The sequence below is a fragment of the Lissotriton helveticus genome, chromosome 5_1 (assembly GCF_964261635.1).
Source record: "Lissotriton helveticus chromosome 5_1, aLisHel1.1, whole genome shotgun sequence".
Lineage (NCBI taxonomy): Eukaryota > Metazoa > Chordata > Amphibia > Caudata > Salamandridae > Lissotriton > Lissotriton helveticus.
Genome location: NC_136065.1, coordinates 1,693,705,643 through 1,693,730,428, shown reverse-complemented (window position 1 = coordinate 1,693,730,428; position 24,786 = coordinate 1,693,705,643). Strand labels below are relative to the sequence as shown.

Genomic DNA, 24,786 nt, shown 5'->3' with positions numbered 1-24,786 from the left:
GGCATTGCAGTCGTCTTCGGCCCGGCTTGCTTGAATCCTGATGGTACAGTGAGCAAGGGACTCACATCTGAGCATACCCTGCCACTCCTATAGTGGCCAAAACGATTCAGAAAAGGGGGTGGTGATGGACAGAGCATCTGAATTAAACAGAACACTCATACCCAGTCAAAAGATCAGGGCTTGATCCATCACCGTTTTTTAGCTCACTACACCATCCCAGTTCAGAACCTGGCTACATGCAAATTAGTCTGTCCCTGGCCCAGTGCATCATGGGAACAGGGCAGACCAAACTACCAAGCCAATTCTTTACTGGAAAGGAAACAAGCTTCCGGGGACTGGTTTCTGGCATTGCAGTCGTCTTCGGCCCGGCTTGCTTGAATCCTGATGGTACAGTGAGCAAGGGACTCACATCTGAGCATACCCTGCCACTCCTATAGTGGCCAAAACGATTCAGAAAAGGGGGTGGTGATGGACAGAGCATCTGAATTAAACAGAACACTCATACCCAGTCAAAAGATCAGGGCTTGATCCATCACCGTTTTTTAGCTCACTACACCATCCCAGTTCAGAACCTGGCTACATGCAAATTAGTCTGTCCCTGGCCCAGTGCATCATGGGAACAGGGCAGACCAAACTACCAAGCCAATTCTTTACTGGAAAGGAAACAAGCTTCCGGGGACTGGTTTCTGGCATTGCAGTCGTCTTCGGCCCGGCTTGCTTGAATCCTGATGGTACAGTGAGCAAGGGACTCACATCTGAGCATACCCTGCCACTCCTATAGTGGCCAAAACGATTCAGAAAAGGGGGTGGTGATGGACAGAGCATCTGAATTAAACAGAACACTTATACCCAGTCAAAAGATCAGGGCTTGATCTATCACCGTATTTTAGCTCACTACACCATCCCAGTTCAGAACCTGGCTACATGCAAATTAGTCTGTCCCTGGCCCAGTGCATCATGGGAACAGGGCAGACCAAACTACCAAGCCAATTCTTTACTGGAAAGGAAACAAGCTTCCGGGGACCGGTTTCTGGCATCGCAGCCGTCTTCGGCCCGGCTTGCTTGAATCCTGATGGTGCAGTGAGCAAGGGACTCACATCTGAGCATACCCTGCCACTCCTATAGTGGCCAAAACGATTCAGAAAAGGGGGTGGTGATGGACAGAGCATCTGAATTAAACAGAACACTCATACCCAGTCAAAAGATCAGGGCTTGATCCATCACCGTTTTTTAGCTCACTACACCATCCCAGTTCAGAACCTGGCTACATGCAAATTAGTCTGTCCCTGGCCCAGTGCATCATGGGAACAGGGCAGACCAAACTACCAAGCCAATTCTTTACTGGAAAGGAAACAAGCTTCCGGGGACTGGTTTCTGGCATTGCAGTCGTCTTCGGCCCGGCTTGCTTGAATCCTGATGGTACAGTGAGCAAGGGACTCACATCTGAGCATACCCTGCCACTCCTATAGTGGCCAAAACGATTCAGAAAAGGGGGTGGTGATGGACAGAGCATCTGAATTAAACAGAACACTCATACCCAGTCAAAAGATCAGGCTTGATCATCACCTTTTTTTACCTCACTACACCATCCCAGTTCAGAACCTGGCTACATGCAAATTAGTCTGTCCCTGGCCCAGTGCATCATGGGAACAGGGCAGACCAAACTACCTAGCCAATTCTTGACTGGAAAGGCAACAAGCTTCCGGGGACCGGTTTCTGGCATTGCAGCCGTCTACGGCCCGGCTTGCTTGAATCCTGATGGTGCAGTGAGCAAGGGACTCACATCTGAGCATACCCTGCCAATCCTATAGTGGCCAAAACGATTCAGAAAAGGGGGTGGTGATGGACAGAGCATCTGAATTAAACAGAACACTCATACCCAGTCAAAAGATCAGGGCTTGATCCATCACCGTTTTTTAGCTCACTACACCATCCCAGTTCAGAACCTGGCTACATGCAAATTAGTCTGTCCCTGGTCCAGTGCATCATGGGAACAGGGCAGACCAAACTACCAAGCCAATTCTTTACTGGAAAGGAAACAAGCTTCCGGGGACCGGTTTCTGGCATTGCAGCCGTCTTCGGCCCGGCTTGCTTGAATCCTGATGGTGCAGTGAGCAAGGGACTCACATCTGAGCATACCCTGCCACTCCTATTGTGGCCAAAACGATTCAGAAAAGGGGGTGGTGATGGACAGAGCATCTGAATTAAACAGAACACTCATACCCAGTCAAAAGATCAGGGCTTGATCCATCACCGTTTTTTAGCTCACTACACCATCCCAGTTCAGAACCTGGCTACATGCAAATTAGTCTGTCCCTGGCCCAGTGCATCATGGGAACAGGGCAGACCAAACTACCAAGCCAATTCTTTACTGGAAAGGAAACAAGCTTCCGGGGACCGGTTTCTGGCATTGAAGCCGTCTTCGGCCCGGCTTGCTTGAATCCTGATGGTGCAGTGAGCAAGGGACTCACATCTGAGCATACCCTGCCACTCCTATAGTGGCCAAAACGATTCAGAAAAGGGGGTGGTGATGGACAGAGCATCTGAATTAAACAGAACACTCATACCCAGTCAAAAGATCAGGGCTTGATCCATCCCCGTTTTTTAGCTCACTACACCATCCCAGTTCAGAACCTGGCTACATGCAAATTAGTCTGTCCCTGGCCCAGTGCATCATGGGAACAGGGCAGACCAAACTACCAAGCCAATTCTTTACTGGAAAGGAAACAAGCTTCCGGGGACCGGTTTCTGGCATTGCAGCCGTCTTCGGCCCGGCTTGCTTGAATCCTGATGGTGCAGTGAGCAAGGGACTCACATCTGAGCATACCCTGCCACTCCTATAGTGGCCAAAAGAAGAATTGGCTTGGTAGTTTGGTCTGCCCTGTTCCCATGATGCACTGGGCCAGGGACAGACTAGTTTGCCTATAGCCAGGTTCTGAACTGGGATGGTGCAGTGAGCTAAAAAACGGTGATGGATCAAGCCCTGATCAGTTGACTGGGTAGGAGTGTTCTGATTAACTCAGATACTCTGTCCATCACCACCCCCTTTTTGAAATTACATCTCTCAAACCAGCAAGACCAGAACCACTACAAATGTCAGAACTTCCAAATGCAGTATGGACAACATTAGCGGCAGACTTCTATGGGCCGCTAGACACAGGCAACTATCTACTAGCCCTTATAGTTGAATACTCGAGGTTTCCCATCGTACGCCACATCTCCTCCACATCAGCAACCGCGACACTACCACATTGGACAATGTATTTGCAGCCTTGGATCACCAGAGACACTAAAGACAGACAACGGTCCTCCGTTTTCAGGGGAGGAGTTCAAAAAGTTCATGGCGTATCTAGGCATCTATCGAAGGAAGATAACGCCTCTGTGGCCACAGGCGAACGGGATGGTAGAACGTAACGTAAAGAAGGCAGTACAACGAGCAAAGATAACGCAAATTTCCATAGGACAGGCGCTCTGTCAAGTGCTACGGGACCACAGAAACACCCCACACAGCTCCACAGGACGATGCCCTGCTGAATTAGTGCTGGGAAGGTCAAGCAGAACAAGGCTACCTCAGCTGGAAGCAAAGAAGTCACCAGAACACAGCAGCATCGCCATCAAGGACCATGTGGCAAAGGAGAAGATGAAAGCAAATGCGGGCGCCAGGCGACATGCCACGCCGGGCGACCTGAAGCAAGGAGACCAAGTAGTGGTGTGTCAGCGGCAAAGGAGGAAATCTGACAGCCCATTTTCAAGAGACCAAATGACAATAACAGAATTCAAGGGACCAATGATCACGGCAAAAGCGGGCCCCTATCAAATAACTAGGAACAGCTCTCACTTCAAAGGAGTGAAGACAATTGAAGAGACTGCGGCAGAGAACATCGGTGCCCATGAGAAAAGCAATGCAGTAGAAAATGAAGGAAAAAGCACGGACAACTGCGAAGGACAAGACGAGGAGTTACATGACGGGAAAAGAGTAAGAAAAAGGACAAAAAGACTGATTGAAGAAATGCCATGATGAGGAGGAGGGCATGCCTCTCCCCTTTTCCATTATCTCTCTCTCTCTTTCTCTCTCTCGTTTTCTCTCCCTCTATCACTAGTTCTTTCTGGACATACAAAGGGATCTATCACTACCTCTCTGCATGTCTTTTTGTGACAAAAGGGGGAGATGTAGTGACCTGGGGTCAGGGGCACTAGGACCCTGCACTCGGACGGCTGAAGGGAGGGGACAGAGACAGGACACCACTTCCGGTCAAGGAGTGGGGCGCACAGTTCCAGGGACGAGGGCAAGGAGATAGGACGTGCACGTGGGCACGGAGACCGAGTAAAGAAATAAAGAATAAAGCGATCATCTACCTGTCTATGCGTAGTAATTGGTAGAACTCGACACCAAGCAACTGTGCTATTTATTCCGCTTGCTGCCTGCCCAGCCAACAAGCCTTTATTTTATTTTTTTACGTCACTCAGGACCATACCATACCGTATGGCTGGTGCTAGTATACATGTCTTCCTCAACTGCACTCTGTGAGCTGTTCGTAAGGTAAGCATTATAGCAGTAGGCTAGAGCATACCTGAAAAGACTGAGGGGCATATTATCAAGGACAGGCGATACATTATCGCCGCTTCTATCGGCAGGAAACTGCCGATAAAGCGGCGATAATGGCCTTGATAATATGCTCTATGAATTCCAATCGAAGCCCATGTTAGATGTGAACACATCTAACATGGGCTTCGATTGGAATTCATCGCCTGTCCTTGATAATATGCCCCTGAGTGTGTGTAATGCACTTTCAGGATGCATATGTTCGGGGAACATCCTTTTCAACGCAACTTTTACCACGCAGTGCCTTTACGACGCAACTATTACAACGCATGTCATTACAACGCAAAGCGCTGGGGGCGCTCTAGGATAGGGAATAGATTTCATTTACTATCCAACTCCTTCCCTACTATCCACGGGGACTGGAGTTGGAATAGTAAATTAAACTATTCACTATCCAGCACCCCTTAACGCTATGCGTTGTAACAGCATGCGTTGTAAAAACTGCGATGTAAAGGCATGCGTGGTAAAACCATGCGTTGTAATGTCATACATCCATATGTTCATATTACAATATTCAAGAACCATTAAAAACGTACTTGTTGTTAAACATCAAGGTAGGAGGCATTTGAAGATTTTGAAGTCACTTCCAAGATGATGCATAATCTAGAGCTTTGGAGTGTTTTTCCACTGTGATGCAGAGGTTTCAGCATATGGGGCCTTTTGTATATAACAAATGTTGTTATGATTTTCAAAGGCATAACGATATATGACATTTTACAGTGTGTTTCTTTCTGGGGACTGTACTAGGCCACTCGGGCACACATTCAAACTTCACTTCTTTATCAACTGTAAAAGAAGAAATTGAAAAATAGAACACGGCATCCCCCCCAAAAAAACTCATTCATCCCTTCTCCGCTCACACGACACTCAGGCAATGCGTTTTTAAGACCAGCAGCCACTAGGGATCGGTCCCTTGCCTTTTTCAGGGGTCCTTGTTTTTGTCTACGCCAGACTAGGTCCTAACTGGGTCCTATTCCCATTGGTTGGGCGTGCCATGTGGGGACTTTTTGCCACACACGTTGCCAAAGGATCTCTGAAGTACACACCATGAATGTTTATCAGTAGGGTTTATTTTTACTGAAAGGTTTTCGTTATTCTGCTAGCCAGACTCCATCCATTTCAATTGAAACCCTAAGCAAACTGCACCTCGGTTTCAGGAATGCCTCAAACCTGTGGTGTAAGTGGTCAGGGAGCTGAGAAGACAGGCTAATTGTTCACCCTTTTGCTCTTTAGTCCCTTCCATCTGGTTGAAGAAAATACTAAAATAAGTTATTTTCACCATCAGCTTGCTACCCATATTCTGTGCTGAAACAGTCAGGTAAACAACACTGTCCTGGGAATTGCTATCTCAAAAAGTATTATAAAATAATAGCAGCGTGTTTGAACTGAGAGCCATTCCTCTGAGCCTGACGTCATTCCCTACTCCCTTCTAAAAGAGCCATACTACACACACAATACAGTAACCATGTATGAACCCCCAAAATAAGATGAATGAAAACCATGACCCTCTCAAAGTAATCTCACAATGTTTGCCATTGGCTCATTTATATTTAAAGCTGAACAGAAGTCCTGAAAACCAACTAAAGTCATCAATGACTTCCTTACTAAAACCTTCGTTGACTGGGGGACCCCACAGCTAGGTCTTTTCACCCCAGCAGAATATTCAAAATATCAAGACTTTGCTTTAGGGTGTGCTGAGCTTAACTCCAAGGACAGTGCCTTGCTGATAATAACTTCAGATGCTGTCTCTATACTTTCCTCAATTTGTCCTATTTCAGTAAATATGTCCCTTAGTGGGAAGACACGGGTGATTGTTATCTGTCCGGATTGGCCATGTCTGTGGTATTCCAACCTGCTTTTCCTGTCTTTTAAACCACATGGGAGATTTCAGTGCAGACCTTATCTCTTGTACATGACTGATGACAAAATTGCCATCTCAAGCCTGCAACACTGAACTGAAGGAAAACATCCATTAATAGTTTATTCATATGGGTTCAAATTAAAAGGGCTCTGCATCTGATGCCTAGAAACATAAATTGATCCCAGGACATGCCTTTTCTTCTTTATTTTGTTAAATGGAGGTGACAGGTTTAGTCCATAAAGGCTTACCTAGAAACTATTACATTCTCTGAAAATGCTCCAGTCAGGCTTTTATTTGCTCCTGTGTGAGTAAGGAGTTAACTACGTTTACGCACACCCATAAAGTATACATAAACACACAGTTAGACTCCTAGTCCCACGAAGTGAAAAAGAAAGGTAGTAAAATGTATACTGAGAATAATTTGAACTGAGGTTGTACTATAAGCGGAGGAGATTACTAAATGATGGATGCTGGAATGAACAATGTTTGCTAACTATCCTACGCCTTTGATGAGAATAAGAATAGCAGATAGTTTTCCAGGTGTCTTGCATGACCTAGTAGAATAGAGCTACTAGGAAAGGAAGTTCAAATATGTAAAACAACCTTTATGTTTTACTTATAGCCTTGAACTGACCTCTGATGTCTGACGTCAACCAGCGATGGGCACCCAGCAAAGGAAGCATGGTAAAATAAAAACCAATCCATGGCTTCAGCATTCTGCAAGCCCTGTGGCTATCCAGCATGTGTTTCAGCAAAGCGTCACACAGCTGCAAGATAGTGCTTAAATTGTGAAAATGATGATGACTCTAAAAAACTTCCTAGTATCTTCTTTAGAAGGGTTAGAGCAATGGCCAATGTGTACAATCGGATAGCTGCTTGCTGTGTGAGCCGTGAAACTGGAGAATCTCTCTTTTTGAAAGATTATGTTTTCAAACAAATTTGTCCTTGTGGTAAGCATTTTATAACGTTGCTGAAGTTTCTGGCTGATGCCTGATTTAGGCTCTGGACAGTATGGGTATTATTGGCATAAATGAAGAATGATTGACCAAAGCATATAATCATTTCGTCTTGGGGCCAAATTATGTACAGAAAACTTTAGAGGCATACTATGGCCCAGTAACGCTACAAAAGATGAACTAGCGCAGCTGAATTTTTGTAGCCTATGAAAAATCCAAACAGAATCTGGCTTCTCTTTAAGGAACAGACACGTGTCTGTGAGTATACTTTGGAAAATTGTTTATTTTGATGGTTTTATTCCATTCTCCTGTTCAACTCACCCTTGTGCATGTGAGATGAACTTCCCTCTTTATTCACTGTGCATGAATATTAATGACCATTCAATGAACGAAAAGGAAACGTTATGTGTTTGTAGTCCTAGCTCTTTATCTTGGGTGTGTTCAATAGCTTCACAAGCAACCACCGTGCCTCTCCATTAAAGTCAGACGAACATTTGGATTTAGTGATTAAGATCCATGCTGTATGATCTGCCAAAATGAACAGTCTAACTGACCCTGCATTCTACTCTAGAAGCCTGGGGCTGCTCCTGACCTGTAAGGTTCGGTGTCAAATGTCATTCTGAAGCAGGAGTCATCATGGTTGATTCCCCAAAGTTCTTTCTTCTAAAAGGAATAATAAAAACATAACCTCTCATGGCTATTGCTTCTTTATACCAAATTCAAAATGAAATCTAGATGGTGCTGACGTTTTGATTGTCAGATTGGCATCTGTCTGAAATGTTTTTTTTACAAACGGAAATTTCTCTTGAAGTCTGCCATGGCTTCCTGCCCTTAGCCAAAGATATTCAGTGTGTATTAATTTAATGACGATGTCCTGAAGGAGAAATTTGATTACAAATAAGGTTCCATTGTTTGCTCAAGTTTCTATCTATTGACTCTGTCCTTCGACCTTTCCCTCTTCCTTTGACTATTGTCTGTTTTTCTCTTCTGTCTCTTGACTCATTGTTATTTGCCTTATCACAGCCTTCTTCTTTATGTTGTTTTGTGCCTCGTCCACAAGTTTTCTTTCATCTGTTAATCTGTCCATGCTCCTTCTCTTCTCTTTTCTCTCTGTACTTCTCTCTTTTTGTCCTTCCACCCCTCTCAGTATGCTTCGCTGTGCCTTCTTTGTCTCTTCCATTGTTGGTGTTGCTTCTGTCTCTGGTAATCTCCACACCGCGTAGGGTACTCCACACAGTGCTCCTCTTTGCAGATCGCTGGATTCCCCCTGAGCTCCGCCGCCTGTGGTCTCGCTGTGCTCGGATAGAGGCTGTAGACTATGACAGGCTGCGGGCCGAGGCTGCAGCCGAGGAGGAATGGAAGGAAGCAGAGGAAAGGAAGGAAAGAGAGCAAGAGAAGGAAGCAGAGCAAGAGAAGGAAGCAGATGAAGAGAAGGAAGCAGATGAAGAGAAGGAAGCAGATGAAGAGAGGAAGAGGCAGCAGGAGAGTGTCAGTGAGCTTGAGGTACGCAGATACCTGTTGGACAGCTGTCGACAATATAGTACCGGAATATCATTGTCTGAATAACCGCTGATATAAATAGTGTGTCCTAAATACCATTTACAAAATTAAAGCCCTATTGGAGTTAATAATAGAATGACTATAACCAACAGGGCAATATGTAGGTCCACGTTATTCTAACGTACATTACACCTATTTAAAGAGATCATTTTGTTAGAGAGCATGTTTTAGAAAGTAATAGTATTGCTGGGGCGCCAATGGACCCATTTACTATTGAACATACTATCTCCTGGCACTACACCGCAGAGTCATTTACATGGTCCTCTGATGGATCTTGAACCGTGCCGAGAGGGGTCGATGTAGGGGATCCAATCCAGTTATCCATTGAGAACCAGGAATTGGGTCACTGACCTACAGGCTGGTAATTAGATTCATGTATATAACTCTCAAAACTATGCTATATAAATACAGGATTTGTACGGCTAGACCAACTCTCCTGTAGAAATTCAGTCAGACTAGAACTATACAAGCCAACAATTCAGTTAAAGCAAGGCAAAATAGTAACATTAGAATATGTTGACAAGATACCTCTCAATTAGAGTTCTCATCCCTCATTGATACTATCATTGGAATACACAATCAATTATTGGAGACAAAATCACAGAGAGACGGAAACAGGATATAAGAATAGTTAGATGTTTATCTTTAAGTTATGATAGGTAAATCAAGGAGTACAGAATAATCAAATTAATCTCTTTCAGGCAATCAATTACCAAGGCTCAAAAGGAAGAGTTCTGAAAGGGACATGAACCTTATTAGCTCTCTCCTAAGGGGAGGACAGTCTGGGAGTATTGCACACAGCCTATGCGTCAGACCAGGGAAAGCCAGAAGAGCCTACAAGAACGAAAATTGTCTCACAGTCCGCATGGAAGCAATCCTCAGTGGAAAGGTGGCAAATTGTGTCACAAAGAGTGGCATCCTTATAATCCATCCAACATGTAATATCCTTCCCCGAGTTCCTGGGTGACACCTCCTGGGTCACCTCACCCGGTCAGACCACTCAGTCTACTGGTCATTTTGTTTAGAGAGATTGTCATGTAGCATAAAGAAGACACATATTATGGGAGACAGGTGGAGATCATTACGTAAGCTATCGAACCCTCAAAAAAAAAATAGGTGTCTGAACAATCGTCTTTTAGCAAGGCACATGAGTGAGTTGAAATGGTCAGTTGCTCAGGACTAATGTTCCCAAAGTAACAAAATAGTTGTGAATAGTACTGGTATGTGCATGGGAACTCTTTTTATGGAACATAGTTTTATCCCACATTACAAATGTATGAGACCTTCTCATTAGAACACAATCGAGCAAGAGTAAGAAAATGCAAGCCTAAATCAAATTTAAGTTCATGAAATATACAATATAAGTCAATGGAAACACATATTTCATTCTAAAGGTTCTTAACACTTATATTCTTTCCTCACTTTTAGTTACATGTAAAGTATTTCAATTTCATTCCAAATAGCACATGTAGCTAAGGCACAATACTACATTTCGAAAGTACCAACGTATAAAGTTATTTAAAAATTCGAAATAACTTAGGGGCACATGCATCATTGTGGGAATTTGCGATTCCTAAATTGCGAAAATTAAGGAATCGCAATTTAGGAATTGCAAAATCCTATGCATCAAGAAATTGCAAACGTTTTTGCGATTCCTTAATTTTCTTTATTTGTGATTCCTTAATTGCGAATCGCCATTTAGGAATTGCATTACATTGATTCCTATGGGCCTAAAGGCCCATAGGAATCAATGGGAAGGCATTCTCATTTTGCGAATTCGCAAATAAGGAATTGCAAAATGAGAATGCAATTTCAAGGGTGCAGGGTGGGGTCCAAAGGACCCCCCCTGCACCCCTGAAATGTCATGTAAGTACATTTTACTCACACACATGTCCTAAGGGCAGGTGTGTGTGTAAAATATAAGTTTCAAAAAAGCATTTTTTTGCACTTTGAAACTTTTCACAAATTACCATGAAGGTTTACTTCATGGTAAATTTTCCCTTCCAAATTGAGAATTCGCAAATTAAAATAAATCATGCATAGCATTTAAGAAATCGCAAAATTTGCGATTAAATGCTATCGCAATTTGAGAAATCGCAAAAAAAGTGCATGCAAAAATGATGCATCCCAAAACAGGTTTTTGCATTCGCAAACGGCCGAATTTTGCGATTCGCACCGTTTCGAATGCAAAACAACTTGATGCATGTGGTCCTTAATCGTTTCAAGTAATTCTCATTAATACATGAATGAAGATCATTTTCTGAAAGTTTCAGTGATAACATAAATGTGCAGCACCGTTTCATTTTGTTTGGTTGGTGAACAATTTAACATGAGCAAAGATAGCTTTAGAGCAAACCTCTTCAATAAACGTTCATAGGGTTATCTAGTTTACATTTAGTTCCATTAATTCCTCACATACATCATTATTCAAAAGAGAATTGATTAATGAAACTTCTATAACACGAGTCATCACTTTCACAATTCTGTTCCACGTTAAAAAAATACACCATGGAAATTTAATAAACACAAACCTATGTTATTCAAACGAGCATTTTCATCTAGTCTACTCTCTTCTGCATGCTTTTATGATGCAGTAACTAACGGCCACATGCATCAACCTATTTAGTAAGTGCAAACGGTGCGAATCGGTAAATTCGGCCGTTTGCGCTTCCTAAATAAGTTTTTGGAATGCATGAAACAATTTTTGAAAATCCGCATTTTTTTGCAATTCCTAAAAATGCGATTGCATTTAAGGAATCGCATTTGTGCAATTCCTTAAATGCAATGCATGAATTTTTTTTTAAATGCGAATTTTGAAATAGGAAGTGCAAATTAACACGAGGTTGACCCTCGTGTTAATTTGCGAAATTCAGGAAAAAAGCACAAAAAGGCATTTTGGAAAGTGTCATGTTACACACACACATTTCCTTGGACATGTGTGTGTGAAACTTGCACTAAAACAAACATTTCAAGGGTGCAGGGGGGGGTCATTTGGACCCCCCTCAGCACCCTTGCAATGCATCAACAAAATGTCATTTGCAAAAAAAAATTCTCAAAAAGGCATTGATTCCTATGGGCCTCTAGGCCCATAGGAATCAATGTAATGCCATTCCTTAATTGCGATTCGCAATTAAGGAATCGCAATTTCCGAAAATTAAGAAATCCTAAAAACGTTTAGGATTTCTTGATGCATAGGATTTTGCAATCCTAAATTGCGATTCCTTAATTTTCGCTATTTAGGAAATGCAGAATCCTACATTGATGCATGTGGCCGTATGTTCTTTATGATCTATTTCTCATGAGTCTTCAATGTATAATGTACACGAGGGGGGCATGTTTGTCATTTTTCCCTCAAAAGATGTCAAGATCAGTTTTATGTGTCAATTAGGGAATCCTCAGTTTATCTGATTCATCAGTATACCGGAATAGCCCCTTGTTGCATCAGAAACGTTGAAGACACATGCATCTTCTAAGGGAAACTTGTGTTACAGAGCCCTCAGAGCACACACGCTTCTCTTCATTTGGAGAAGGTCTACAATAGGTGGATGGTGGTATTGACATATCTGGTGGATGTGGTAACCCAGACGGTTAGAGAATTATATAGTGAGGCCAAAAGCTTAATAGATATGGCATAACTGACTGATGGTTGAAGCTTTCCTACTGCAGACAGTAGTAGGTCTGCATTAAATTAGAAAGATGCCGGAACACTTTCATTGAAAGCAGAATGTTAAGATTCTCTTCTCTTTTCTTCAGTTATTGAGAGAAGAAGAACGGACAGCCCCCCACCTGTTGTCCTCAGGTAATCCTGGGAGTAAAGTGTGCTTTGATGTAATGGTAGAAATAAGATGTGTTGTTTACGTTCCTAATGTTGACTGATTGGTTTCTAACCTCTTCCTCCTGACAGAAATTACTCTGGAAACTTCAGAGGAGGAGCGTTCACGAGTTATGATGATGACACCTGAAGAACGAAGGTGAGGTTGGTGCAGAGTCAGTATAGTGTGAAACATGGCCTAGTTGCCATGAGTTTCTAGAGTGTGTTATATGGTTATTTTGGCACCTGTATCTAGTGGAATATGAAGGGTCATCAAAAGGCAGCAAAATGAGAGACTGCAGTTTTACAGGTTGTTACCAGGTGGTGTTCAGCAGCCTGGTATTGCCACTCTATAACACGTAGAATACCTGTACTGTACAATAGTTGCATAGCTATAAGTTTTAAAGCCTGACAAACATCACCTGGTAGCTAACTGCTTGTGACACGGAAATCTCTCACTACGCCTCTTCCTGCACTCCTGTTTTTTATTAGACAGGTCATGAAATGCAACTATTGTGTTGTGTTGGTATTTGTTCAGGGCTTTCCATAGCCCTAACAAGGCCTAAGGTACTTTTCTGGGAGCTCTGGTTGCATAATTTATATTGCTCCTCATACCTCTGGTGAGATCATGAAGTGCTCTGATTTTCTTTGGATTACTAGGTGCCCTTCCGGGTGCATGATTCAAATTATGTTGTTAATTTGTTTGCCTATATGGGATAAACTTGAGGAGTATATAGCTAAAGAGCACTTAACCGGCTCTGATCAAAAGTCAGGAAAAGTTGGGCGTGACACACAAGTAGAACTGATTTAGATGGAGGCGTTTTACTTATTTTGTGAAAGCCAGTAAGAAGGTAGTAGTGCAGATTGCTGGGTATGGAATTCTACTCTTTGGATGTGCCATCTAGGAACATTGGTTGGAGTAACACTTCTTTTTTAAAGTAGTGATTTGGAGTAATAGAGAGTCAGAGCTGTAGAGTTGGTGTGAACCACCAGAGATCTTTAGTTTCTTTGCCAGGTAGGTTAAGTGGCCAAAGAGGGCCAGATTATGACCTAGACAGGCAGCCTGTAAGTGGATCTACCACTAAAGAGCCTAAAAGGAGGTGGCAATTGAAGTAGTCAACCCCTAACCTCAAGGATGCTACTGCATTCAGAGAGGCTTTAGGATGAAACAGAATTTGAGAATGTTGAATAGAATAGCATACCCATATTTAAGTCGTGGTGAGAATGTATAAAAAAAATAACTTGTTTTATGTCCTGTTCAGGTAAGATGCCGATGGTTTTGGAGATGGTGTTAGCTGGCAAGGATAGAAGGTACCGGTCCATCCTGGAGGGGTGATATGGTCATCTTCAGGTCCTTGATGAGGCTTGCTGTTAGGTGTAAGATGACCTTAATGTGGGTCACTGAGACATCTGGGAGTCTGTGGAGCAGGGAATTGCCAGCACCAGGATGCAAGAGTACCAGCTAGGGCGTGAACAGCAGTTCTGAAGACTCTTTATTGAAGGGGTGGTATCATTTACTTTAGTTGAGTGATTTGGAACCAGGTCATCTTTGTTTTCTTGGCAATGTGTTCCTTGAAGATGAGATCTATGTCCATGGTGAATCTTGCATAGGGTGAAAGTTGTAGTATGAATCTGTCCAGGTAACAGGGATTCTGTTTTGGGACATTTTGGGCATCAGCTAGATGTTCAACATCCAGCTCTGAATGAGGTGTAAGCAGTGTTTGAGGCATTGAATATCTAGGTAAATTATTCAGCCTAGGTCCCTGGGGTAGAGACATTCTGTCACTGATCAGAACTGCTTAGTGAATTACCATGGAGTGGATGACAGACCAAACGGCGACAGTAGGTTCTCTTCCAGGGGAGACTCATCAATAGTCATAAGCTCTGAATAAGCCCCGTCCACGTGCAGGATCCTGGAGCATATAACAAAAAATACATATATATGTGTATGTTTAGACAAACAAGTACAGAGTACTTCTAAAAACACACATATATACATTTATTATACATAAATATGCAGCCTAAGGCACTTCCAATAGGCTAATGTGCCAAAATTACATGGATTTTTTAGAAAAGAAAATAATCTCTAACATAAACACTATAACAGAATAAATATACTGCACTAGTGTACCAAACACAGCCCTTTATTTTCAGAAAAAAAGGCAAGTCATAGTAGGCAATTAGCCCATAGGCTGCATAACAGAGAAAACAAATCACAGTAATAGAAACCATTGGCACTTTGCCTTTAAGGATTCCAAGAGCATGGACACCGTGCCTTTAAGATCCCCAGGAGCCCCCTGCTCCCATGATGCACCACAGGTGACAGTTAGGTTAGTTCTTTTTTCCGGCTCCTTCTATGAGGATCCTGGACCTTGAGCTCATCTCCTTTTGACTATTTCTAGTCAGAATTACTTTTTTTCTTCTTAAATTGGACATTTTTGATTGCTGGTAGCTATTCTTAGTGATTTTCTGACTAATTTACATCTTTTTTTCTGGTCAGAAATGCCAGCTTCTTTCAATAAATGTCCTTCCTGTGGGAAGAAGATGGCAAAATCGGATCCACACTCGGTGTGCATTGTGTGTCTACCAACTTCACACAAGCTGAGATATGCTAATACTGCCAGCATTTCTCTAAAAGGACTCTCCATGATAGAGAGAGGATAAAGCTTCATGCCATGCTGAAGAGAAGAAAGAGTCACTCTAAAAATGGCCTTGGAAGTACTCCTGCTTCCAAAGAGCCCTCCTCTCATGAAGAACGCAGAGAACGTCGTAGATCTACATCTCCAGCGTCAAAAAAGAAGCAGGTTCCTGTCTGTTCGCCGTCGGGAAAGCAGGCAAGACATTCGGCGAGGGACAGATTATCGTCGAGAAGACAAGAGCCTCCGTTGCCGAGAAGTAGGTCTGCGTCCAGGCAGGCTACTTCGGGATCGAAGTATGCTAATCAGGAGACACGTACGTCTCCATTCGCAGCGAAACACCCGTCAACATCGAGACATCTGTTGTTGCCTAAATCTCCGCCTCCTTCTCGAGGGTCGGTGTCGAGAAGTTCGACAGCTAAGACTGCTCCGAGCTTGTATGCTGATAGTCTCAGTTTTCATTCCCGGTGTGGTAAATAAATAATTAATTACCGGTTCTATTTTTGACTGGATACAATATAAACAGATAGCTCAATAAATAAGAGTCAAGATACGAGGTAGCTGAGGTTGACAGGCTTTAATTAAGCATAAAAGGACAGGAACAGGACAGCCTGCATGGGAATAGGATGGCAGGGGCCCGACAGCTGCCGGGGCAGGATCTGGGAATGGCTAGCAAACTTTAATAACAGTACACAATATTTATAGTTAAACAAAATACATTGTATTCAATACAGTAGGCGTAGCAGTAGGCGGAGTTTGTAGCAGTCGCGAAAGATAAGGCATAAAGTGGGTGTAACAAGAGGTGTGTACAGGGCGTATACATAGACATGTGATGCAAACGTAACAGAATATGTCATAAACGGGGCGGAAACATGGAGGGGGCTACCTGAGCAGCTGGGACCTCTAACCTAGTGGTGCGCGCAAACTGACAATGACGTGTTACCAGGAGGACTGGGGGCTATGACTTCTGCGCTAGAAGAGGAGACGAAAGTCTGGAGTGTCAGAGCGACATGTACCTAAAGCCTATCTAGTATCTCGTGTTTAGAGAACATGTTGATAGAATCCAAAAGTTATCAGAGTAAAGGCTAACAGACATTAAGACTGGTGCATACATAATCCTATATGTAGTGTGTGTGCGAGGAATATTCTATAATACTAATACAGTATTTCTCTTACATGGAGACATAAAGGCTAGACCATGACGGAAACTATTGATGCGATTCAGTAGCTTAGGAATGCAGAGAAGGAGGGCTGGACTGATAACTAGAATCATAACATACTCTTGGCAGACTGGGAGGCAGAGCCAGGCCGAGCCGGGCACTGCGAGGCATGAAAGTAAGCTAAGGGTCAGGGATACAGGTGGGGGCTGTATCACTCCTCGGAGAGGGTTCAGGAAACAGGAGCTGAATCTGAGTCCGGGCCCTTTTGAGGCCTAGAAACGGGGATAATTCAATGAATTAACGTGCACACTGTAAAATGTGGCAACGTAGGATTACATAGGCCTAATATTCGTTGTATTCACGAGAACTGGAAACTGACATACTAGAGACGGACACAACTGTAATTGCGTCTTTAATTGATCAGAAGGGAATACATGCATATCGATCATGCACATATAACATAACATGGGGAACACGTAGGCACATATAACATGGCAAAATTTACTTTTCCACATTCCCTCCTTGTGCCCTACATTTCCATCAGGAAACATCTATATTCATGATACCATCTATCATTTCATATAGCATCATTTGCTCGTCTCGAATTGTCTTGGAACGGGACTTAGGACTAGGAATACAAGAGGTAGCACAAATGCCGCAAATCGCAGGGCCACATTGTATACAGAGGCAGCAACTGAAAATGATCATTACTGCAATACCTAGGAATGACAATACTTTCCATCCCCAGGCAGATATGATACTCCAGAGCCAACCGGACCATGTCCAGGTGCCTGGATTCTGGTGTAACTGATGGGCAATTTTATGAAGTCTGGTTATAGCTGAATAAACAGACGGCGCGTTATTAGGAATGAAAATGCAGCAACTAGATCCGATGACTCTACATGCTCCTCCTCTATCGGCCAGTATGACGTCAAGAACGAGACGATTTTGGAGCACGACAAATCTCATAGCAGATTGCTCTTCGGTTAAGTTACCTAGAGCAGAAGTAGTCTCATTCACTACTGCTTCAAGGGTTCTGGTTAGTCTACGGATTAACTTACTATTCTGGACAGGTCCTATAAAGAAGAAAAAACCTTTATTGAAATCTGTATATTGTTCTAGAGCAGTTTCAGTTTGATCGACAATTGGGGACTCGATCTCCCTTCTATGTCTGACGTGTACTAGATGTGTGTTTCTGTGATAATCTGATGGGGCTAGAAAAACTGGTGGCAGTAGGAAGGCAATGTAACAGGTTCCATCCCAATCGAGGGGCAGACAAACATATGCGGTCTGACCACAAACAAAATAAGAATGACGTGAAGCTTTGAAAATAGATTTCCCACTGTCACTATACTCGACAGTAGTAGTACAATCACTATGTCCTACATGTGCGGAACCATTATTTCTGACACATAATTCGCCTTTGACTGGTAATCCTGAAATAGCAGGTAAGTCTGGAGTAGTATCAGACTGAACATTCAGGACCATAAAATTCGAGGAATAATTACCTAAATCATATACTTCATTTTCTAGATCTAACCCTGTTCTATGGGAGAGACCTTGCTTGTCTGGAAAACATGTTCTATTCAGAAGGGACATATCATTGGAGGATGACGTTAACGTGGACCATGCTCCACACGAACCATTATGTGAAAACGGATAAGGAAAGAGTGGCAGAACTCCCTTCGGTGTCTGGAAAGGGGGGAGTCGACCACACACCCAACAATTAGTAGCATTGCTGGTCTGGTGTGAATAGTGTAACATTCTGATGAATGTATTATTTCTCATAGCAAGACGATAGGATAACTCGTGAGGAGGCAGATCACTAAATGTGTGCTCTACTGTAGCATTAGAAAACTTATTTACATGAGAAATTGGAAAACATAAATGTAATGCATAACTTGTGCAGGTAACCATCAAACTTAGAAACAATAGAAAACTTAGAAAAACGATACATCGGATAGAGTTTTGACTAACTCTCTCACTATGGGGGTCTATCTCACACATGTCAGATACCTGTCTAACCGTTTCACCCGAGGGGGACTTAGACAATTAAACTGGCTGACTTATTTTACTAGACCGGAGCTTTAATTTATACTCCTGCTGCGGAGTTTTCTCTAACAGAGGAACTTTCAGTTCGGGATTTAGATTAATGTCTGGTTTAGAGTCTGGTTTCAGGCAGTCTTTAAAAATGGAACAGTCTTTGGAATTGTCATTAAAAGTCTTTTTCCGGACTCCATGAAATTTCTTGATATGCGACAGATGGACCCAACCCTTGCGGCCCTCCAACTTCACGGCCGTGCGGGTGGTCAGGAGGACTAGTCTCGGCTCCTTCCAGCGAGGCTCCAGCGGACTTGAACGATCAAAGTTCCTGACCAGTACTAGGTCACCTGGAATGACCTCATGCGGTTTCACTTCGGTATTATCTGGAAATGCAGCGGCAACCTGGGAACGACAAGAGTGTAGGGCAGACATCAAGGAAGCTAGGTAATCTGTCAACATATTACTGGAAACATCTGTAATACTGCGGGGTCTAGGTGTACCCCACATATTTGGGGGGCGGCCGAATACGACCTCATAAGGGGACAGACCTGATCTGGAATGTGCGACCATGCGCATAAAGAATAGAGCAACTGGCAGGGCAACTAGCCAGTCTACACCTTTCTCTTTACATGTCTTAGCAATACGGATTTTCAGGGTTTGATTATGTCTCTCTACGAGACCGGCTGCTTCAGGATGGCGTACACAATGGAACTTCCACTGGTACCCTAACAAAAGGGAAACATGCTTCATGAGCTCAGATGAGAATGGCTGGCCGTTATCAGAATACACGACCCTAGGGAGTCCATAACGGGGGAAGAATTCACGAACCAACTGCTTGGCAGTGGTCGCTGCTGTGTAATCTGGAACTGGATATGCTTCTGTCCACCTGGACAAAGCGCATACAACTACGAGGACATACTTGAAACCTCGACATCGCTCCATCTGAATATAATCCATCTGGAGGACTTCAAAAGGGTGGTCAGGGGGCTGGAATCCACCTTGTTCCACCGGGACACTTTTACCTGGGTTGAACTGGCAACATATCATACAAGTACGGACTTTATGCTTGGCTGCAGCTCGTAAGTGCTTGTTGAACCAAAGGTTCTGTATACTGTCTAACATAGCTTTTTCTCCTAGATGTGCTGGACTATGTGCGGTATTGATAATGACTTGAACCATAGAGTCGGGGAGAAACCATGTGGCTTTTCCCTTCGTCAACCATCCCTGATCTGTCTGGACACCTCCTTGTTCGGACCATTTCTTGATTTCTTCGGGAGTAGCATGTAACTGTATGTCTATGACATCTTGTGTAGGGTCCTTAACTGTCATACAAGTAGTCTGTTCTGGAATGGATGTCTGTGTCTTGTTAACTGGAATGTCTGGAGTCTGAGCTGTAAGCTTGGCTGTTCGGTCTGCTAGATCATTATCTTGGGAAATAATATCAGTAACTTTCGTATGTGCTTTGCACTTCATGATAGCGATAGCTGTCGGTAAATGTATTGCATCTAACAGAGCTTGAATGAGGAGACCATGCTGAATCTTGGTTCCATGGGAAGTCATGAAACCTCTCTCCTGCCAGAGTACTCCGAAGTCGTGTACAACTCCGAATGCGTAACGTGAATCTGTATATATGTTTACTTTCAGGTTCTTGGCACGTATGCAGGCTTGGGTCAGAGCAACTAGCTCTGCTGCTTGAGCAGACAGGGTTTCGATACGATGTGTTTCTATAACTTCAGTGTCAGTAGTCACTGCATACGCGGCTACTAGTTCTCCTGTACTAGTTCTCATACATGAACCGTCCACATAAAGTGTCAGGTCGGGATCAGGTAAGGCAATGTCTGTCAGATCTTGTCTTGGCTTAGTCATAGTGTTAATGACTTCCACACAGTCATGTGTGACAGGATTTGAAGTAACTGACGGTAACAGTGTAGCAGGATTTAGAACGTTGCAGCGTCTGATTTCTATGTGTGGCTGGAACAGTGTCAGTTCATAACCTGTTAAACGTGCAATGGTCAAGTGCTGAGTCTGTGTTCGGTTTAAAAGAACTTCCACGGAATGTGGAACTTGTACTGTCAGGGAGTGTCCTAATACTATGGAATCACTTTGTCTGATAGCTAGAGCTGTGGCTGCAACTGACTTGAGGCACGCAGGCAGAGCCTGGGCTACTGGATCTAGTGTGCTCGAAAAATAAGCACAAGGCTTGTACTGTCCCGCTTGATCTTGTGTGAGAACAGATAATGCAGTACCATCACGTTCTGTGACAAAAAGTGTAAAAGGCTTACTGTAGTTCGGTGTAGCTAGAACAGGTGCTTGGCATAAAGCTTTCTTTAACTCATTAAAACTAAGTGTATGTTCCTGGGTCCAAGGGAGGACAGTCGATACGGCTGCCTCCTGTGTCGTTAACTGTATCAGTGGCTTAGCTAGAAATGCATACTGAGGAATCCATTGTCTGCAGTAAGAAGTAAGGCCGATAAAAGCACGTACCTCCTTCTGTGTCTTGGGCTGTGGAAGACTCGCTATTAACTGGATACGGTCTGGTGTCAACTGCCTACCCCACTTGGACAGTAAGTGGCCTAAGTAGATCACTTGCTGGACACAGAACTGAAGCTTCGAAGGGGACACCTTGTGCCCCATCTCGGCTAGGAAATACAGAACTGTAAGTGACGCACGCTCGCAGTCACGTTCAGAACGGGCTGTGATCAGTAGATCATCGACATACTGGAGCAGGGCAGTGTCAGCTGGCATGTGAATGTTGTCTAGTTGTCGTTTAAGTGCTTGACTGTAAATACTAGGACTTTCTGTGAAACCTTGAGGAGCTCGTGTGAATTTATAGCTCCTTCCATTTAAACAAAAACCGAAAAGGTACTGGCTGTCTGGATGAATGGGAACACTGAAAAATGCATTCTTGAGGTCTATTACTGTAAAAAACGTAGCTTCAGAATCAATAGCTGTCAATAAGGATGAAATATCTGGGACTACTGGATACTGGGGTATGATACATTTATTAAGTTCTCGAAGGTCAATCACTAATCGATATACTGGAGGTGCATTTGGATCAGTACGTTTCATGACTGGAATGATAGGAGAATTACATACATTGGAGTCAGTTTCTACAACCACTCCTTGAGCAATGAGCTCATCAATAATTTTGGATAAGGCTGCTACAGCCTCAGGTGGCAATCTGTACTGTCTGATCCGTGGCAAAACTATACCTTGCTTGAGGGTCACACGATGGGGTGTGATTTGCATAAAACCTACATCAGTTGGACCTTGCGCCCATAAATTCTGCGGTACATTTGACAATCTTGGATCAAAATCACGTAATACATAGTGACCTTTAAAGTCTCTGAGAAACAATCGGACTCCTTCTGGGGAGCAGCAAATTACTGCACCTAATTCCTTCAGTGTTTTAATGCCTAACAAATTTTCTGGACATGATTTCGTAAGTAATAAATCAGTAGTTCGGGACAATGGACCAACTTCTAGAGTAACTGGCTTTGATATCTCGTTTACAATAGGCTTTCCTGAAAATCCAAGGGAAACATTTCTAGTGCCTGAGAGCGGAGCCCCTGGAACCTCGTCATGACTGATAGTAGTCCTACTTGCCCCTGTATCAATCAGAAACTTTCTGTCTTTCCCTAATACTTGACTGTGTACATAGGGACCCTCTTGATCTACAGGTATCTCGATGAGAGGCAAGCCTACCTCCCTCTCTAGGCTGTTTCATGAATACTGTTGATACTCTGGATACTCTGTCTGAGCATACTGGTACATTTGCTGTGTAACATGCTGTGTTGCAGCAATAGGCTGCGGTGCTGGAACTGTCTGTTGTGCATTCTGTGGTGACTGAGAAGTCTGCGAAACTTGTTCTTGTCTAGGCGGACGTGGTCTTTCTTTAGTCTTACCAGTGGCTATGTTGTGTTTCAGAACTGCACACTCGTTTATAAAATGACCTGGCTGTTTACAATAATTGCATGTCCCTTTAACGGGAGCTGCAGGATGACTGGCTTGATTCGGACCCCTCTTCTGACTGTCTTGTGGAACAGATTGTGCAACTAGTACTTTCATTTTCGTATCTTTCATACGTTTCCTTTCGTGTTCTTGCTCTTCCCTGATTCTATTCTGGTGATACTGGAGCATCTGGAGCATTTGTGACGGGGTATTAGCTTGCCAGGTACTTTCGACTTTCAAAACTCGATTTTTAACTTGTGGACTTGAATTCTCGACTAGTTTAGTAACGAAAAGATGAGGGTATGACTCGCTACCTGTCTTCAGACCACTGTTGATAATGAAACATTTTTCGAATCTAGAATAAAAATCACTAGTGTCTTCATCTGGTTTCTGTTTACAGGCTGAGATTGCATCCCAATCTTCCTTTTTCGTGGCTAGTAATCTTGGCAAAACTTGAATCAATAACTCGGGCAATTCTTTACATTTCTCCCCAAGACCGGTACCTGGTACTCGGGAATTATCTTCAGCTTCTAGAGCTGTCCAATCAATCTTTTTCTCTCCCACCTCCCATTCTTTTTCCTTGAGTTTCTCATATACCCCTGCGGGCAACAGGACCTTTAACATTTTAATGATATCTGGATACGTGTATTCTCCCATACGGAGCATGTCCTTTAATTCTCGATGGAACCCTGCTGGGTCTTTGTCGTGACAGGGAATTAATTTCTTCATCTCTAAGAGTTCCATCTTGGTAATCGGGGTGTAAACAAATACTCGTTCTAGATCGCCACCCGTTCCTCTAACTGGGTGGACTTCTCGTAACGGATGCTGTCTGTCTATATAGAATGGTTTACTGTCTGGAGGTGAGACATGAACAAAATGCGGGTTCAGAAACGTTCGGTATTTGTGGCGCTGTTCTAGAATGACACTAATTAAATCGGTACCTAAACCTTTCCATCTATACTGTAGTAACTCGTTTAATACATCATGTAACGGACCTGGATCAGAATGCTGTCCCTCATACAGTGTAATGAGGTGCTGGATCATATACATACCCACCAGTCGTTGCTCGGCTGGGGGCAGTTTCAGAAACATTTGTGCCACTATTTCATCTGGAAAAGTGGTAGAATCAGTAACCCATCGGACTGCTGATCGGGCTAGTTCTTGTTCATGCATGGTACTAAGTTCACTATAACCGATTCGTGATTTCAGGATTTTATCGGTAGCTTGGAATACTTGTTCGAGGGAACACTGTTCTGGTACTGGAGAAGGAAAAGTTTTCTTGTAGTCTAGACGTGAATGTCGGTCGGAAAGTCTAGTTCTACCTACATACGCTATTCTGGAAGGATTCTCGTTGTCTACCTCTTCGGTAGAAGAGTTGTCTTCTTTCTCGCTTACTTGTGCTGCTTTGCGTTTCTCGTGAAACCTTATTATTTCCTTACAAATTTTCTTGTACATACTTTCTATACTACTGAGTGTCTTGTGTCTACCCTCAGCTATATTATCACTCCACCTTGTCAGGACTTTCATTTCGGTCGGATCTTTAGTCGGACAATCTTGTTCCCTTACTAAACAATTGATTAGAAATTTTAATAGCATGAGCTGGGTCTCAGCTTTCCTTAGAGACATGATTTCGCCAATACTTTCTGGATCGTCTCCTGTACGGATGAAACGATATATTCTGTCTAGATCTTCTTTCATATTCGGTAGGGTGTCCAAATACTCGGTCACCCGTCTTACACGCAATGAATATATAACCATATTATCATCGCCTGGGACTGGATCATAACGGCATTCGGTAAGAGCTCGTCTGATATCTGCAACGGACTGATATTTGGGCGTACGCTGTAACGCACGTTCATGTAACTCGACTAATGTTACACGTTTGTGTGGCGGCGGGGTACCAGGAGGACCTCCCCCCGCGGCCCCTAAACTGGAATCGTCGACTGATACTCTTCGTGCTGGCAGAGTGACCGATGTAGCGGGAACTTGTACTATGGGCTGGACCGGGGGTGCTGTAACAGGTGCCCCGGTGGCTGGAAGAACAGGAATTACATTATTTACAGGAGCTGGCGGAACAGGATTTGCATATTCTGGGACTGTGTCGTCCAAATAGGACGAGAGAAAAATATCAGCTGCGGTCGGTTTGTGACGTAGCTTAATCGGAACTAATGGCGGTGGAAAATTACATGGTGCTTCCGGGGTTGC

General features: G+C 43.4%; 1 protein-coding gene across 2 annotated transcripts in view; it reads left to right on the top strand.

Annotated features, from left to right (window-relative positions):
* REC8 (REC8 meiotic recombination protein) overlaps positions 1–24,786 on the top strand; it is a 690,516-nt gene that overhangs the window by 506,784 nt on the left and 158,946 nt on the right. For both annotated transcript variants that reach the window (XM_078644950.1, XM_078644952.1), the window contains 3 exons: positions 8,673–8,923; positions 12,734–12,779; positions 12,885–12,951. In XM_078644950.1, the coding sequence (XP_078501076.1) occupies positions 8,673–8,923; positions 12,734–12,779; positions 12,885–12,951 (364 nt within the window). The remainder of the gene's footprint in view (positions 1–8,672; positions 8,924–12,733; positions 12,780–12,884; positions 12,952–24,786) is intronic.